At 40.8% G+C, this 15345-nt stretch overlaps 3 protein-coding genes across 5 annotated transcripts; 2 read left to right on the top strand and 1 right to left on the bottom strand.

Moving 5' to 3' along the window:
* Positions 1-11: 11 nt before the first annotated feature.
* neu3.1 (sialidase 3 (membrane sialidase), tandem duplicate 1) lies at positions 12-3042 on the bottom strand. Of its 2 annotated transcripts, none has more exons than XM_062485419.1 (3): positions 2874-3042; positions 2131-2469; positions 12-1965 (listed from the first exon to the last, which is right to left on the bottom strand). In XM_062485419.1, exons 2-3 carry the CDS (start codon positions 2350-2352, stop codon positions 958-960), a joined length of 1230 nt encoding a protein of 409 aa, XP_062341403.1. In that variant the 5' UTR covers positions 2353-2469; positions 2874-3042; the 3' UTR covers positions 12-957. The 2 variants fall into 2 exon arrangements, with proteins under 2 accessions (XP_062341403.1, XP_062341401.1); XM_062485417.1 differs by having other exon boundaries at positions 2131-2367.
* Positions 3043-3137: 95 nt separating this feature from the next.
* xrra1 (X-ray radiation resistance associated 1) lies at positions 3138-7718 on the top strand. 2 transcript variants are annotated; one of them, XM_062485415.1, is made up of 17 exons: positions 3138-3363; positions 3528-3685; positions 3848-3919; positions 4018-4090; positions 4302-4399; positions 4563-4711; positions 5156-5260; positions 5369-5535; positions 5626-5669; positions 5750-5878; positions 5980-6073; positions 6160-6278; positions 6370-6645; positions 6743-6899; positions 7122-7237; positions 7344-7449; positions 7538-7718. In XM_062485415.1, exons 1-17 carry the CDS (start codon positions 3267-3269, stop codon positions 7702-7704), a joined length of 2127 nt encoding a protein of 708 aa, XP_062341399.1. In that variant the 5' UTR covers positions 3138-3266; the 3' UTR covers positions 7705-7718. The 2 variants fall into 2 exon arrangements, with proteins under 2 accessions (XP_062341399.1, XP_062341400.1); XM_062485416.1 differs by lacking the exons at positions 7344-7449; positions 7538-7718 and having other exon boundaries at positions 6743-6952.
* A 364-nt stretch (positions 7719-8082) lies between these two features.
* pold3 (polymerase (DNA-directed), delta 3, accessory subunit) lies at positions 8083-11600 on the top strand. Its single transcript, XM_062486058.1, has 12 exons — positions 8083-8246; positions 8462-8517; positions 8682-8781; positions 8971-9010; positions 9160-9292; positions 9433-9673; positions 9790-9862; positions 9948-10086; positions 10180-10289; positions 10438-10529; positions 10660-10735; positions 10894-11600. The coding sequence occupies exons 1-12, from the start codon at positions 8190-8192 to the stop codon at positions 11085-11087; spliced, it is 1311 nt and encodes a 436-aa protein (XP_062342042.1). The 5' UTR covers positions 8083-8189; the 3' UTR covers positions 11088-11600.
* The last annotated feature ends 3745 nt before the right edge of the window (positions 11601-15345 follow it).

Genomic DNA, 15345 nt, shown 5'->3' with positions numbered 1-15345 from the left:
GCAAATTATTTATAAGAAGCATGTAATCAAATATTCTACAGCCATCCACTCAGATGAGCACTGTTATACAAAAGAGTTAACTACCCCTGATAGAGAACGTGTATTTCTGATTCCAGTGGATGCAACAAAAGGTTTGTCAAATATTGTCAAAATCAAGTGAAAGCATTCACAGTGATACATTGTAAACAGTGCTCACTTAAGTGCCAATAGTCAGAAATGGAATGTCAGTGTTGCACAGCCATCAGGCGACTAAGAAACCCATACATTATGAGAGAATCAATTCATTTCAATGGAAAAATGAAAACAAAAACCATAAGGGGAGCAGTCTCATAGAGATATTTATAGTCTGGCCATAGCATGAGAGGTACAGTTGGCTAATTTCTTTTCACTGCCCATTTGATGAGCATGAGAAATTAAGCCGTGAATCCCATCTCACAATTGATCCCCTAGGCCTTCCACGCTGACACATCTAGGGAGAGCTGATTTAGCTATGAGGTAATAGATCCAACTTGCACTGTGATTGGCTGGCTGGAATGCACTTGCAATTATTCTCAGATCCACAAAAAAGTAAGTTCTTACATTTTCTAAAATGGCATTGATAGATATACATAAGCACAACTTAAAAAAACAAAAACAAATCACAGGTAGGTTGTCCTTCAAGGACCTCATGCAGTGTAGTCCATTGTCATTCTGTAATCACATGTACTTTGCGTCCACTTTGATTATGTTACATAGCTCTGTCACAGGAGTTAGAGAATCAGTGATGTGGTAGAAAACTACTATATATTTATAAAACAATCATGCTTTATCTGCTTTAGGACACACACACAGTACGAATAGAGGGATTCAGATCATATTGTGGGTTCATAACTCCCAGCTAGACCGATTTCAGATCAAAGACAAGAATGAGCCGAGCATGAAACAGGTGTTCACCCCTACTGGAATAAAACCAACAACTTACAGTTCTTTCTTCTCTCTCTTGTCAACGGTCTGCATGACATCACTTAGGTTAAAAGACACAAAGGCGATCTGTTCAAGTTCGCTCTCCTTCCCACATTCCATCAGGCAGGCGAAGTGCTCAACGTCTTCACTGTGCGCCAGGTCGGAGTAGCCACTGGGCCCGCTGTGGATGACCCAGGGCTGGTCCCACCCGGACGAGTGCAGGGGGGAGCGGTTCAGGTACACCCCCATGTCCCTCCTGCTCGTCTTGTTGGTAGGGTGGGAGAAGAGCAGCCATGTTTGAGTGTCCGGGGACAGGGGTGACGTGGTGCCTCCTATGCTGTCCGCTTCGTCATTGGGTACGAATTCCGGAGCAGGGAAGCCGATCACGCTTCCCTGGCAACCATGGCGTGATTCCACCAGCTTGGGAGCCAATCGGGGCTTGTCAAAGTAAGCACCGCTGCTCTCGCTCAGAGCCTCCACTCTGTGACCGTGTGTGTTCCGGGCGTTGCAGTAGAGGTGACTCCTGCCCTCATGGTCTATAATCTCTGCCATCTCGCACTCGCACGACTTCCGCTGGAGCATCTTCCCCATCCTCCATGTCTGGCCAAAGTCATCGCTGTGTATGGAGAGAGCGTGCGGCTGTACCGTGAACGGTATTGGGAAGGAGAAGCATTTGAAAGGGACGTAGTAGGCATAGGCCGGAATGATCAACCTGCCGCTCTCCAGCTGAATGCCGTGTCCCGGGCCGACAGCGAATGTAGCCCATCTCCGGACGTTTTTTCCGATCACACTCTCCGTCAGGTCCTTCGCCTGGCTCCAGGTCTGGCCGTCGTCACTGCTGGTGACGTAGCACAGATGGGCCTTGTTCCTGCCTGTGATTATCTGACGGTGCTCTGGGGTATTGCTCAGGATACAGATGAAGAACAGGAACAGAGTCTTGGTATTCTTCTCGAAGACAGGACAGGGGTTCATGGTGCGATGCTCTGGTAAAAATGCTGACGTCACCTCTTGAGATGGGGACCACTGGGTTTAAACATCAAATAAGTGTTGACAGGCAATAAACTAAAAAGCAGCTTTAATTTTGATATATAGACTTATTCACTGGAATTTAATTCCCAATACAACCAAAGCATGGATGGATATAATCTTGGACATTATGGCATCAGGGTGCACGTTTCTGATAATCACCTGAATGGATCCATGTTGAAGTGACCCTCTCCTCATAACAAGAATTTTAGCATCGCTGTCTGATGGAGAGCTCCGCTTCTCTGCAAAGGCGAGATATGTTTGTGTGTCTTTCAAGTAGAGGAGAGCTGGGATTCTGTAAGTTATTCCCGTCGGCTCCTTCTTGAACAGCGTGGTTTTCTCTGGTTGCTTTTCATAGCCTTTCCGTGATGGTGTGTTGCCCATGGTTGATTTGAATTTCTATAACGAGAGATTTCACACGCAACCTTACAGAAGCACGATCACACTCATTTTACAGTGGATCTCCAAGCAGTCGAACAACGTTGCAGTTGCACATTGTACCTAGATTACAAAACAAGCTTATGTCCAAAATCATAATTTGAATGTGTAAATTGGCATAGACTACACATTTATTGTAAGGTTTTGTGATATGGCTATAAAAGTTATTAAAATAACCTTTTGAGATTTTTGGTATTAGTGACACTACATTTTCCGATAGACTACTAGCTACATTGGAAAGACTATTAACTACCATTTTTGTGGAAAATAGGCTACTGTTGACTAGAATTTAAATGTATCTGATCACTCGACCGAAACTCATTTCAACGTCAACATTAGATCATTTTGCCTCGACGTTCATTACTGTAGCTAGCTAGCCAATATTCTAGCTGGATAACAACATCAAATGAAATGGTGATCTTTGAACAAGTCGAGAGCTAGAGATACTGTAGGGTATTAATACTTACAGAAGCAGCCTTTACATGTCATCCCGTAATATACGGTTGTCTATTTATTATTTGACATTGCTACAAAGGATTTGCCCATTTTATTTTTCCTTCTCACAAAATTTGAGACGCCTGATGTTATGATAGACATCTCTTCTATTGAATAATGCGAAGTGGTGGGGTGAGTGCGGCTGCAAAAGGGACCAAATGATTCTATACCGCCAACAGCTGGACGGGAAGTTACTAGCTTGCTACCTATCTGTTGCTAGGATACAATAACTCACCGATACAGTGGCCGTTTCATCAAGCTCACATTATGGAAACATTTGTTTCTCAACTTATAGGTTTACAACATTAGAAACTTTTCTCTAACGGAATCATCGGCGTGGTTATTCATCTAGAGAAGCAACGTAAATGATGGCTTCATCTGAACAATACAAATTAGATAATGGGGAGAGCTATCATTCAAATTGTTTCCCCATCCGATCATTCTTTCATCAAAGAAGAGAAGGTATAGTAACTTCGCTATAGCCTACAGTAGCTAGTAAACTATACATACTAGATTAGTTGGCTTAGGTTAGGCTAGTGAAAATGCATTTTCAGCATACAAGAAAAGGCTGCCTTGTCTGAAAGACAATGCTGTAAACTACTTCATGCTGTTAATTTGTTCTACAGGAGTTGGCCAATGGCTTGTGGCGCACAAAAATTCAATGGAACACAAATACAGGAGAGATCAGATGAAAACGGAAGGACTGAAGTTCTCAAACTCTGATGTATCTGAGGGCAAACAAGTTAAATATATCCCTGGCAACACACTGGATGGCAATTTACTGGTACGCAAGGTCACTTTGTTTTGCAGCCCACATTTTTTCCATCAAGACTAAAAGGATGGATTTTACTGGGTTACATAGGCTACTGTTAAGTAGATTGGAGAAACGGTAAATAAAAATACTGTAGTAGACAAAACATAGGATTTTCTTAACTTGTCCTTCTAGATGAAGTTGCATTGCGTGGACCAGCCATCTGACCTGTGCTCGGTGGACATCAGTGAACAGAGACTGAATTCTGTAAGAATCCCATCAATAATTTGATCCATCAGAAAAGAACACATGGAGACAATATTATACGAACCATGCATACGTTTATGTTTTCTTGTCTTCAACAGGTCAAGACTGAAGATTTAGTGGATTTTGACAATGTTGCATATGTCAACGCATCTGACAACTCTCTTCCAATAGGTTTAATGTTACATCAGGCTGTATACTTTTTGTTTAGACCCCCCTTTATATCGTTTTTCTAGGCTGGAACATATTTGTATGCATACAATAATAACTTGAGCATTGTAGTCCTTTACCATGATATAACAGTGGTAGAGTAAAATGAACAATTCTCGAGTGTCAAAGCCATTTTATGAATGTGATCTAAAACCCTTTTTATTACTTGTTCTAGAGCCATTCAGCAAATTCTCCTCCTTAAGGGAGCTTGAGCTGTCCTTGAATAGTCTCTGCAACATAACATTCAATCCTGATGGCTTCCCTCACTTGGAGGTAAAATGACTCACCATGACCTATCAATACTGGATTATTTCTTGGTATCTACGTAGTCTTGATGCTATACACTGTTTACATCCCATACTTATGAAATCTCGATACTCCGCAACATTGAGACTGAAGCTGATGTTTGACGGAAGGCTCTTTTTTTTTAAATAAGGTTCTGGATTTGTCCTACAACAACCTGTCTGTTGATGACATCATGTCCATTGGCTTACTTCCCTGTCTGAAAGCCCTTCATCTAACTCACAATCAACTCCAGGCTCTTCCTCCCAACCTGGCTGCCCCACACAAAGGCCCCTCACAGCAGTGAGTTCATTCATATTGACCAAAAAAACCCATAACATTATTTCTACGTTTTCTGACACATACACTAATGCATTTGCCTGGGTTAGTCTGGTGGCAGGTTACCCTATAAACCACTGGGGGGCGGTAGACTATCAAGGAAATATATCGGGGGTTAGATGGCTGAGCGGTTAGGGAATCGGGATATTAATCAGAAGGTTGCCGGTTCGATTTCTGGCCGTGAAAAATGACGTTATGTCCTTGGGCAAGGCACTTCATCCTACTTGCCTCGGGGGGAATGTCCCTGTACTTACTGTAAATCACTCTGGATTAGAGCGTCTGCTAAATGACTAAATGTAAATGTCCCACACAGGCTGCACAAAGTTGCCAGTACTGCACTATCTCTGACTGTGTTTGGATGTTGAAAGGGATGTATCCACTATAAAAGTATTAACCACTATTTCACAGGTCTGTGGAGGATGCTGGGACACGGTTCAGAGCTCTTGAGCTGCTATCGCTAGATGACAATAAACTCTCCTCTGGAGTCTTCAGCAGCGTTGCCAACTTGAAAAGGTTGGTTACAGATTGAAGGTTCATATAAATCATGTCTGTAATAGATGTTTATTAGTTAAATGAATAGTATGTTCATAATGTTTTACAATTCCCGTTTGACATTTTCAGACTACAGTATTTAAACCTGCAAAGAAACTATATCTCCGACATACCATACATGCAACAGACAGGGCATCTGCAGCACTGGCCAACTGAGAACAAGCAGCCTAGTGAAGACCTTGTGAATTACCTTGACTCCCCTGAAGTAATGAGAGAAGCTTCTAACTGGATGCATGGTTGGTATACACAAAATCAAACATTATATATGTAGTTCAACAGTTTTCCTCACGTATTTTATCTATATATCTGATATCTCATCAACTCAGATGATTCAAAACACAGTTGTAAGGAAATGAAGAATGACTCAGGGGTAAGTGATCGCGAACCACTTTTTTCCAAAGTCAAACTCACATGTTAGGGGCTTGTAAATTCTCTGCATGTTCTCTTTAGGAGTCCAGAGTCGTCCCGCACAATTCCCAGAGTCACATTTCCCTTGACACTGTGAAAAGAGAGGAATCGTCTGGAGCATTCACCTTGCCACTGCCAGAGCTTCGCTTCCTCAACCTAGCCAACAATAAGGTTTGTACTGTTCCTATTCAATATGTTATATGGTTGTGAAATATTATGTTGTGCATCGGTAAAGTTAGATTTTTGGACCTCTGTTGAATAATCATCTTCAGATATTTGAGGAAGAAGGGCTGTTGGCCGTCGCTCTGTTTCCTATGCTGAACGAGCTTGTGATTCACTCCAATCCACTCACCATGGAGAGAAGTGGTTTGTATCTGATAGACAGTGGACAATGTAGTCTGTTGATTATGTGAAACAGGAATGTCACTGATATGAGATTTGTGGACGTGCAGGTGACCCTCCTGTGCTGACCTACTTCCTCCAGGAGAGGCTGGGTATCAAAATAGTCCGGAAGAAGACACCTGAAGTTGTGAAACCTCCTTTGATGATATCAGCTGACTCTAAACGAAAGGTTTGAATGTAGTGTTTCTAACTTAGTGTTAATGCTCAGGGTTTGACATTCTAAGGCTTCAATAATTGAGATGTTTCACTTCCCTGGACAGGTCAAAACAAAAATCCGGAAGGTACCAAAGGCGTCTATACTGATGACAACTCCTACTCTATTTGATAACCCTGTACTAGAAAAGGGGCAGGAACATGATGAACTCTGTTTGAGTCCTGGCTCCCTGGAGAGAAAGTCCACACCGAGCTCTGGCACACAAACCAAGTTAGAGGAGAATAAAGAGGGGTCAGTTACTAGATGCTCTGATGTTATGGATGCTGAAGTGGAATCAGCTAATGATCCATTCCGAGATAGAGACTCATTCTTTGTTACCCAGGTAACGATTATAGTTGTCATGTTTTTTTTCTATTACAAATGACTTCAAGGTTTATCAGTGTGCTGGTTTGATTGTGACAGTTTCCTATTGTTATCAGGTAACCAATTTACCTGATTCAAACAAACCTCTACTGGACATGACAGAGGATTGCAAAGAGATTGAGAAAAAAGATTGCATTGGCATTCCAGAGAAATTGAAAGGCTATGAATTATTGTGGGATGCAAAACCAGATCCTGATATGGTGGAGCCTGTTGGTATGGCAATCTTATTTTAAGATCCATTTATTCTCTCTATCCTATGCGACTGTGTAAGTGCAGCAATGTTATCCTTGTATTCAATCTTATCTTAAATGCTTTATTTTAAATTGTTTTACAGATGTTTTTAAATATACTGTAGAAATAATTGTGACTTGACTTCATTGTAATATGTATATGTAGGCTATTATAAGTGTTTTCATGCAATGGTTTGCTTCACAGGAATTCAATTTGCTGTCAGGATGTTAGAACACACACTCAAGAATCTCCTTGTCTACAGAGATTCCCAACCTAAACTTGACAGCTTTCAAACACCATTCACAGAAAAAGAGAAAAAGGTTGCCGTTAAACTCTAAATTCATTCTAAATATTCATACACTGACAGATTTTGTCATCCATATTTTAACGAATAAGTTAAAGCTAAATCTTACTTTTAATTCACAGATTGGAAAACTACCACCGCCGAGACCAAGAAAGCTCAAAGGGGAAAGATTTCAGGAGATGCTCCTAGAAATGAAAGATAGGAAAACAATCACTAAAGTCCACTTAAGTATGAATACTAACAGCGTCTACTGGGAGGTTGAGAGGTGGCTCAGATATTTCATTTGTTGAATATGTCAATTATGTTTCTTTTACAGACAGTGTTTTAGAAGAAAAAGATGTCTACAAGGAGGAGTATGAAGAGGCTTTGACATTACTAAGGGACATGAAGAAAAAATACAAGATGGTTCATGTGAAAACAGTAGAACAAGCGACACACATTGAGTCTGAGACAAACAACCAGATGTCTCACATTGACAACTGAAATAAAAAATAACATTGTACTGCTAATTACCGTTTTGTCTTGCATATTGAAATGTGTCTTATTTCATTCTCAATGAGTGGATACTAAATATTTATATTTTCTGTTGCAGAATTGAGAATGAACATTAAGCAATAGAAAAATAATAAATGTAGGTGTTGATGGAAAATTAAAGTGTTATGACTTGGATATAGAAAGAGCGGACCACTAAATCCGTAATGTTGTACGCAATATTCAGACCAGATGTATAAATATCGAGCACATCTGGTTTGAAAATGAAATGAGCGGTGAGAGAGCTGCTGAGCGGCCATTGTGTCGCAACTGTCTCTAAACACTTGGACGGTTGTAAACACATCCTGGTCCAAGCACACGTGACAGGAAGTAAATAAAGCGCTGGCGAATGTATTCCCGCCACTACTTTGTACAAACTCGTACCTGGCTACATAAGCAACAAGTAACCTGGCAGCCGACCCTATTCAAGTAACACAATGGATGAAATGTATCTGGATAATATTGATGAATATGTCAATGACCACAATAAGATAGTAAGTGACTTCTTCCTGATTTACGACTTTTATTGCTGGTGATGAGGGTTAGCTTGCTTAGCTAGATAGCCACTAGCCACAACACTAATGTTGTTAGCTAGCTACAGTTTCCTCATCAGAGTAATCATGTAAAATAACGTTCTAGCTATATTACAAAACTTCCCAATCAAGCAAGTATTCGCTGAATCATGTTTACCTATTGTGTCTTCAACCAGGTAACCTACAAATGGCTCAGTCTCACACTTGGTGTCCATGTCAACCTGGCCAAACAGTGAGTGATAACCAGAAATGTAGTCCACATTGAACCCATTAAGCATAGTTTCTACGTAGGAAACTGGGTTACATGCTTCAGACAGATCTTTAAAGTGACTCGCTGCAAAAACGTCAGTTTGTCCTTGTTTCAAAATGGATGCTTCCTGATCTTTTATATTCCAGAATGCTGTTTCATTACTTGGAGCAGAAAAGGAGAGAGAGTTCTACTCAGCTTCATGCTACTTATCTAGTCTCTGGCAAGTTTGTTGAGAATGGCCAGGCAGTAAGTGGACAAGTCAGAATGCCCCGTGACTTTGAGCACACTATCCCCAGCTATACTTCAATGACGTTTAGCTTGCATGTTATCAGTGCACTTAATGACTATCTTCATAACTTACATCTTTTTATATTTACTCCTTGGGTGGTCAGGCATGACTGGTGTGATTAATGAGGTCCTCTGCTTTTATTCCAGAGCCATAAGGTGTCGGTTGTGCGAGAAGATCAGCTGGAGGGTACGTCATCTCTCTGTCCACCTGCTGAAGTTCATTCAGATCTTTTGTGTTTTAGATGGTGTTCACATGTAATATAATTTAACACGTTTCTAAAATCACTTGTCATGTGCAGGCCACATCTGTATCTAAACGTGTTCTGTGTTTCGCAGATGTGAAGTCGAAGTTGAGCCTGACTGTTAGTGTCCACGTGTACAGCGTCCAGAAAGCTGAGCTGAAAGACAGTGGTCCCCTGTACAGTGTTGATTATGACGCTGTGAAGGAGAATATTAAGAACTGCAGCAGGTTACCCATCTATATTAAATGCATGTTGGTCAGTGAAAGAATAGGAATAAAAAGCTGTCAATGACTACTATTATAGTATAAAAACGGATGTGCTTCACTCACTGATCTTTAGAATATTATGTATCAATCTGTTGGCACAGGTACAGTGCTATCCACTGTGCCAGCGCAATCCCCATAGAGACTCCTGAGAGAACACAGGCCCCGCCACCAGACACGGAACAAGAAGTCAAATCTGTCATGAATGGTCAAACCAGTCTGCCTGCTAAACCTACCGCCAAGCCTAAAGGAATCATGGGAATGTTTGGAAACAAGAATGCCCCCAAAAACGAAAAAGAGATCAAGTCGGAGAAGAAGGAGGACACACCTGCCCATGTACCAGCGGTAGCCATGTTTACTACTCGCTCTTCTCTGAAGGATCTCGTTATACAAACACTGCCAACTGTAACACATACTTTAGTCTCGTATTAATGACCTATTTTAATTTTTCAATTTTCTAGATTGAGATCTCCAAAAATAAACCAGTTTCCAAGACAAATGCTATGAGTAACTTCTTCGGGAAACAAGCAGCAAGTGAGAAGACCTACATCTGCAAATCTGATAATGTGTCCTTTAGGAATGAACCATCTAAACTTGACACATGTTGTGTTCGCCACAGAAAAGCCTGCGGACCCGGTGAAACAGGAGGAAGTAGCTGAACCTTCTCCAGTAGAGAGTAAACCTACAAGCCCGCCTGTGAAACAAACTCAGCTGGAGATGGAGGAACCGGAGGATGTGCTCGAGAAGGAGCACGGAAGGTGCGTTTTAATTATACGTTAAAACACATGTGCATGCAAGGATGTAACTATGACAGCACTTGAACGCAGCACTGTTATCTTTCCTTTTGGTAGCAAGACCAAGAGGCTCAACCATTCTGATGGTGAGGAGGAGAAAACAGAGAGCCAGAAGAAGAAGAGAAGGAGGATCAAGAAGCCTCAGCCAGACAGTAGTGACGATGAGGGTAAGACGAGCTGCACGGCCCTGCTGTGTCTTTGGCCCCTGCATTTCTACCAAAGTTCATCCTTCATGCAGCTTAATGCATTTTAGGTCATCAAAAAGTCATCAATTGGATGACAACCTGAAGTTGAGCTAACTTTTCCCTGTTATAGTTATTCCTGATTCTCCACGGCAACAAGATGTGAGGAAGCCTTCATCGAGTCGAGGCTGCCAAGTAAAGAGAGAACCAGTTTCATGCCCTGATGTAAGATGTCAAATGATATAACTTCTTGTTTTGGGATTACTAAACCCTAAGAAATACAGCTTGGAGTAGTATCAAAGGTGTATTATTTATTTTTATGTTTTATAATCAGTTTCTTTTTACATCCATCCAGGAGAAGTCCCCTAAGAAGAGGAAAAGGAGGCGTGTCTTGAAAGCTCATACCTTTCAGGATGAAGAGGGCTGCATTGGTACGGTTTTATAACTTTATTTCATATCAGTGATCCAGTATTGTCGCGTTTGGATTTTACAGTCTAAATATCCTGTTTCTTCATTCTTGTACAAAGACATGATAGGATAACCATGAAAGGTTAGATGTCTGATCAAAGAATGTCTGTCTGTTGTCCAGTGACAGAGAAGGCCTTCGAGAGTGAATCCTACTCTGAGACGGAGGATGAAGTACAGGCCAGTAAACCCACTTCAGCCCCCGCTACACTATCAACTGGCAAGAAAGAGGAAAAGAAAAGCCAGAAGAAATCTACTCCCACTGCCAATAAAGGAACCAAGCAGGCTTCAATTATGGGATTTTTCCAGAAGAAATGATAAATGACCTCTTCTGTTGTTGTTGAGCACTCCGGATGACCACCAGGGATCACCACCATCAGTTGAACTTGACAACCTTGTGGACATTGGTTTGGCTAACTCACGTTCTTCAGTTCTACACAGAAACAATGGGGTCTCACATTGGGTTTAGTTATTTGGCAACACCATGTGGAACATGACACTTGTTTTATTGCTTTGACAATGGCAATTTTTCCTAACTCTCTTTACTGTATATCATTAAATGATGTCAACCTTTTCACCAATGCTGTGATATATCTGACTGCTGTACTTCAACAGTAGAATGGATCTGGTGAGCTAGTGAGCCATGTCTTATATAAACAAGTGTGAATTTCATAATAGTCCACGTACGCACATGCAATTTTTGTGGACTGACCGAGCAAGCTATCGAGCTGCTTGTCGCAGCAAAAATTTGTAGAATGTCTGTAGTTAGCCATAATATAGTTGGATGTGTATAGTTGGATGTGTAATCAAAATTAAAGTATTTTCATACAACTTGATTTTACAACTGTTTCATCAAAGGGAGGCTGTGTTGATATAATCTTTGGGGGACTACTAAAACTAAAGATGATTTAAAAATATATATATATCAGTACTTTACAAACATTGTACTATTGAAATACAGCTCCTCTGATTTTGTGATGTCATTCTGGCACTCTTGTAAACTTCCCTTCCAGAGATATGATTGATACAAACTATCCTTTGGCATGGTGTCTTGTATCTAGATGCACTTACAGAGAGAACAAATAGTTTGATCCAGAGCTATGTAGTGTCTGGATGGCTGTTGGTCAGATAAAACCAAGTTGGCTAGTGTCCTTTTCAAACTAAGAATGAAGTAGGAAAACATGATGTACAAAGAACCAAAGACGGATGTTTTGAAACTGCATGGACTGACAACCCGAAAGTCAAAATAACTTTTGGGACTAAAACACTTACATTGTGTGTCTGATGATAGAAGTACATGCTGGAACATACAGACTGATGGAACATTGCTGGACTGAAACCATCTCCATCCATAGGTTCAGTAAAGATGAATGACTTCCAGGTTTGCTGTCCATGGTGAGTCAGGGCAGGTAGAAGGGAAACATGTAGATAACTACATCAAACTCTTGCTAACAGTGTTAGATGTACAGAAGTACAAGTGCAAGTCATTTTTATAATTACTTTCTACCTTGTAATATATTTATGAAGATCTCACTACCTTGGGTAACATAAAATACCTCCACCTCTTATTATTTCCGAACCGAAACTATTTAGTTATTTCCTTAGTTCTGTTTCTTTCCCCATCCCTTGCTATTCCCCTGTCCTTGATTTCATGGTTCTGCCCACCGTAAGATTCCAATTATATTCCTCTAGCTCAGCTACACAGATGTGGAATGCAGCTTCTAGCCCAGGTGGAATATATCAGAAGGTATTTTACAAATATATCAAGTGATTCTCCGTTATTAAATTCATAGATGCCTTAGGCACTCAATTTAGTGAATTTCTTCCAATGAATGCATGGAGGTTGTAAGGGAAGTCCTTAAATTCATATATACTTTTTTATTACTGCAGAAACTAGTCCATGCTACTAGAACATCATCTGTAATAATAACATACTGTATATCCTTTTCTTTGCAAGGATCAAATGCATGAATACTGGGTATATAAAATATGAATGTTCAGGTTGTTTCCTCACACAAATACAAGGAACACATGAATGCTTAACTTTAGAAAATAGGTAAAAGTGTTTATTCCTTTTATTTCTTCTTATATGACGAATATACAGTTATGTTATAGTAAAGTAATCAATTTTATAGTCATTAGGTGTGCTAATAATCTCCATAATCTTTAGTGTTACTGTATTGTGCCTTTCATTAGGTACATTTCAATGTAGCAAAGCAAAATATAAAGTTATCAATAGGTAACTGCTGTAAAATATGTTAATTGTACTGCACACATGGTCTCAAACATTTTATCAACATATTAATTTATGTATCAACTAATGTCAAATCATAAACGCTAACATTGAAGCGTGTGGAAAAGCCTTCTCTCGTAACGGACCCCAAACAATAGTAAATGCAACTACAGAGTTTACAGCTTTGATTCACGTTCGTAATCCCACCAGGAACGTCTCTTTCACCATGAACACAATTGAAAGTAAATAATTGAGAACAGACTTTAACTCATGCTCCCTCATAGCACTTGGCAGGAGAGGAACACTTCGGGCCCAAAGAAAATATACGCAAGGCAAAAATAGGAAGAACCCTGATGATCTTGGTAAAACCTCAGTAGTCCAGATCTTCGACAGGCATCATCTCAGTGTGTGCGCATGCACAACACCTCGTCGACTATCGAAGGGTGTTTGCGGTTACTGCTCTGAATCAGGGATTGAGGCCTAGCGGCTCTTGGACAATATTCCTGCCGAGTCTCCAACGCTACATTTGGCACATGAGGGCAGTCATGATTACTTCACCAACACTACTCATTAATCCATGTGCCAAATGAGTTCGCTGCACATTGGTCCTATTCATCATTCTCTTTGATACACAATTGAACTATAGCACACTTATCATGTAATCTTAGAGAAAGACTGCATGGTCTGGCAGTCTTTAGTGTACAGGCCGTCCACCAATTAGAGATCTTTTAGTTGTGGTCTTTTTCCTTAATCCTCTCAACGATGGTTATTTTGGCGATGAACAAAAGATTTCAAGTTGAGTCTATCAATCATCCATCCATTACAAAGCATGTGTTTAAAATGTTGACCCTTAAACAGTGGGGGTCAGGAAAGAGGGTCAGCTGACTGGAGTGTTTATGACATGAATCCCAGTATTGTCCATATTTTCTTGGCAAGGCTCTAATCATCAGCTAAAATGATCAGGGCCAACTTAATTAAGGAGAGGGGAAGGGTGTAAAAAACTGTGCCCTTAATATATTTCGGAAGTATTTTGATGAAGCATGAACTCAGGGGTTCTCTTGAACACCTTAATCAGCTATGAAAGCAAACACACCTATCAGGCTTAATTAACTTAACACAATTTGGCTCCCTTTGAATCAAAAGACTGCCTGATTGATTTTTAATGCTTCAGTTCCTCATAAACAGAGTATCTGTGAGGCATCATGTGGTGTAGCAGCTCTGGGGCAGATATTTTAGACGTTTGTTTGGTTTGCTGACCTCACCTGCCCTAATCTAGTCTAAACACAAAATTTCTACATGACCTACAACAAACATCCCGTCATATTCTTCACAGGCTCATATTTCCTTCCCAGCTGCAAGCAGAAAAGCAGGCTTTAGAGGCTCTGGAAAAAAAACAGAAGAGCAACCATTCTATCACAGCACGCTGACCCCACTACCTGATTTATACCCACCGACTGCACCCAGCTGTTACAATTGCGAGTGCCAAGACTAAGCATGCATAGCTGAATTGAGCAAATGCTACTTAGAGCGAATTTGAAACTTCCACTCAAAAAATGAACGGACCATGTCGACGCTGAAAAGATCTTCACCAAAAGCAAGTCATCGGAAGATAAGCTCCTGGGGCAATAAATGAAAATCTTCAACAGTGCTAAAATAGAACATAAGGAAGGGGAAATAATTAAAGATGCAGACAAACTATTTCTAGGTGATCTGGGGCGCCTTCTCCGAGAGAGAGAGAGAGAGAGAGAGAGAGAGAGAGAGAGAGAGAGAGAGAGAGAGAGAGAGAGAGAGAGAGAGAGAGACAACCCCCTTGAACTGCAAAGACAGACGGAGATGTTGCCAGAAACTGTCAACTCCAACAGCCCGCACAAATACATGACAGCTCCATTGTGTGACTATTAAGGTCTACAACTGAGGGACTTCTGTTTCTAAATATTTTGTCAGGCCTTCAGTGAGAGATAGACAGGGTTGTCTGGCGCAATGTGTGAGGGGCAAAACAATGACTCATTGTGGCCCTGGGAGAGAGAACGTAGACTTTTGGAGTTCACAGAGAAGGGATATTAGTCCCAAGTCTCTGCACTCCTCCCAAATATAGGCTAGTGAGTACAGTTCTAGCCCACTGCACAGAACATGGCATGTTCACAATTAGTGTGATCCCACACCTGTTGACCCAAACAAGTCTGTTGACAGGCTGTTCACAGCGCTGCTCAGCAATGAGGCAGACATGGGAGGATGAGATCATTTGCTGGCCATGCAGAATTATAATGATAAATGCAAGCTATTTTCAGCTACTACCCAACAGTTCGTTAAAGTTGAAGTTGTGGAAAAATTATATTTTCTGTT

The sequence above is a fragment of the Osmerus eperlanus genome, chromosome 19 (genome assembly GCF_963692335.1).
Source record: "Osmerus eperlanus chromosome 19, fOsmEpe2.1, whole genome shotgun sequence".
Classification (NCBI taxonomy): Eukaryota; Metazoa; Chordata; class Actinopteri; order Osmeriformes; family Osmeridae; genus Osmerus; species Osmerus eperlanus.
Note: the sequence above shows the minus strand (reverse complement) of the source record. Positions and strands in the feature narration are given on the sequence as shown.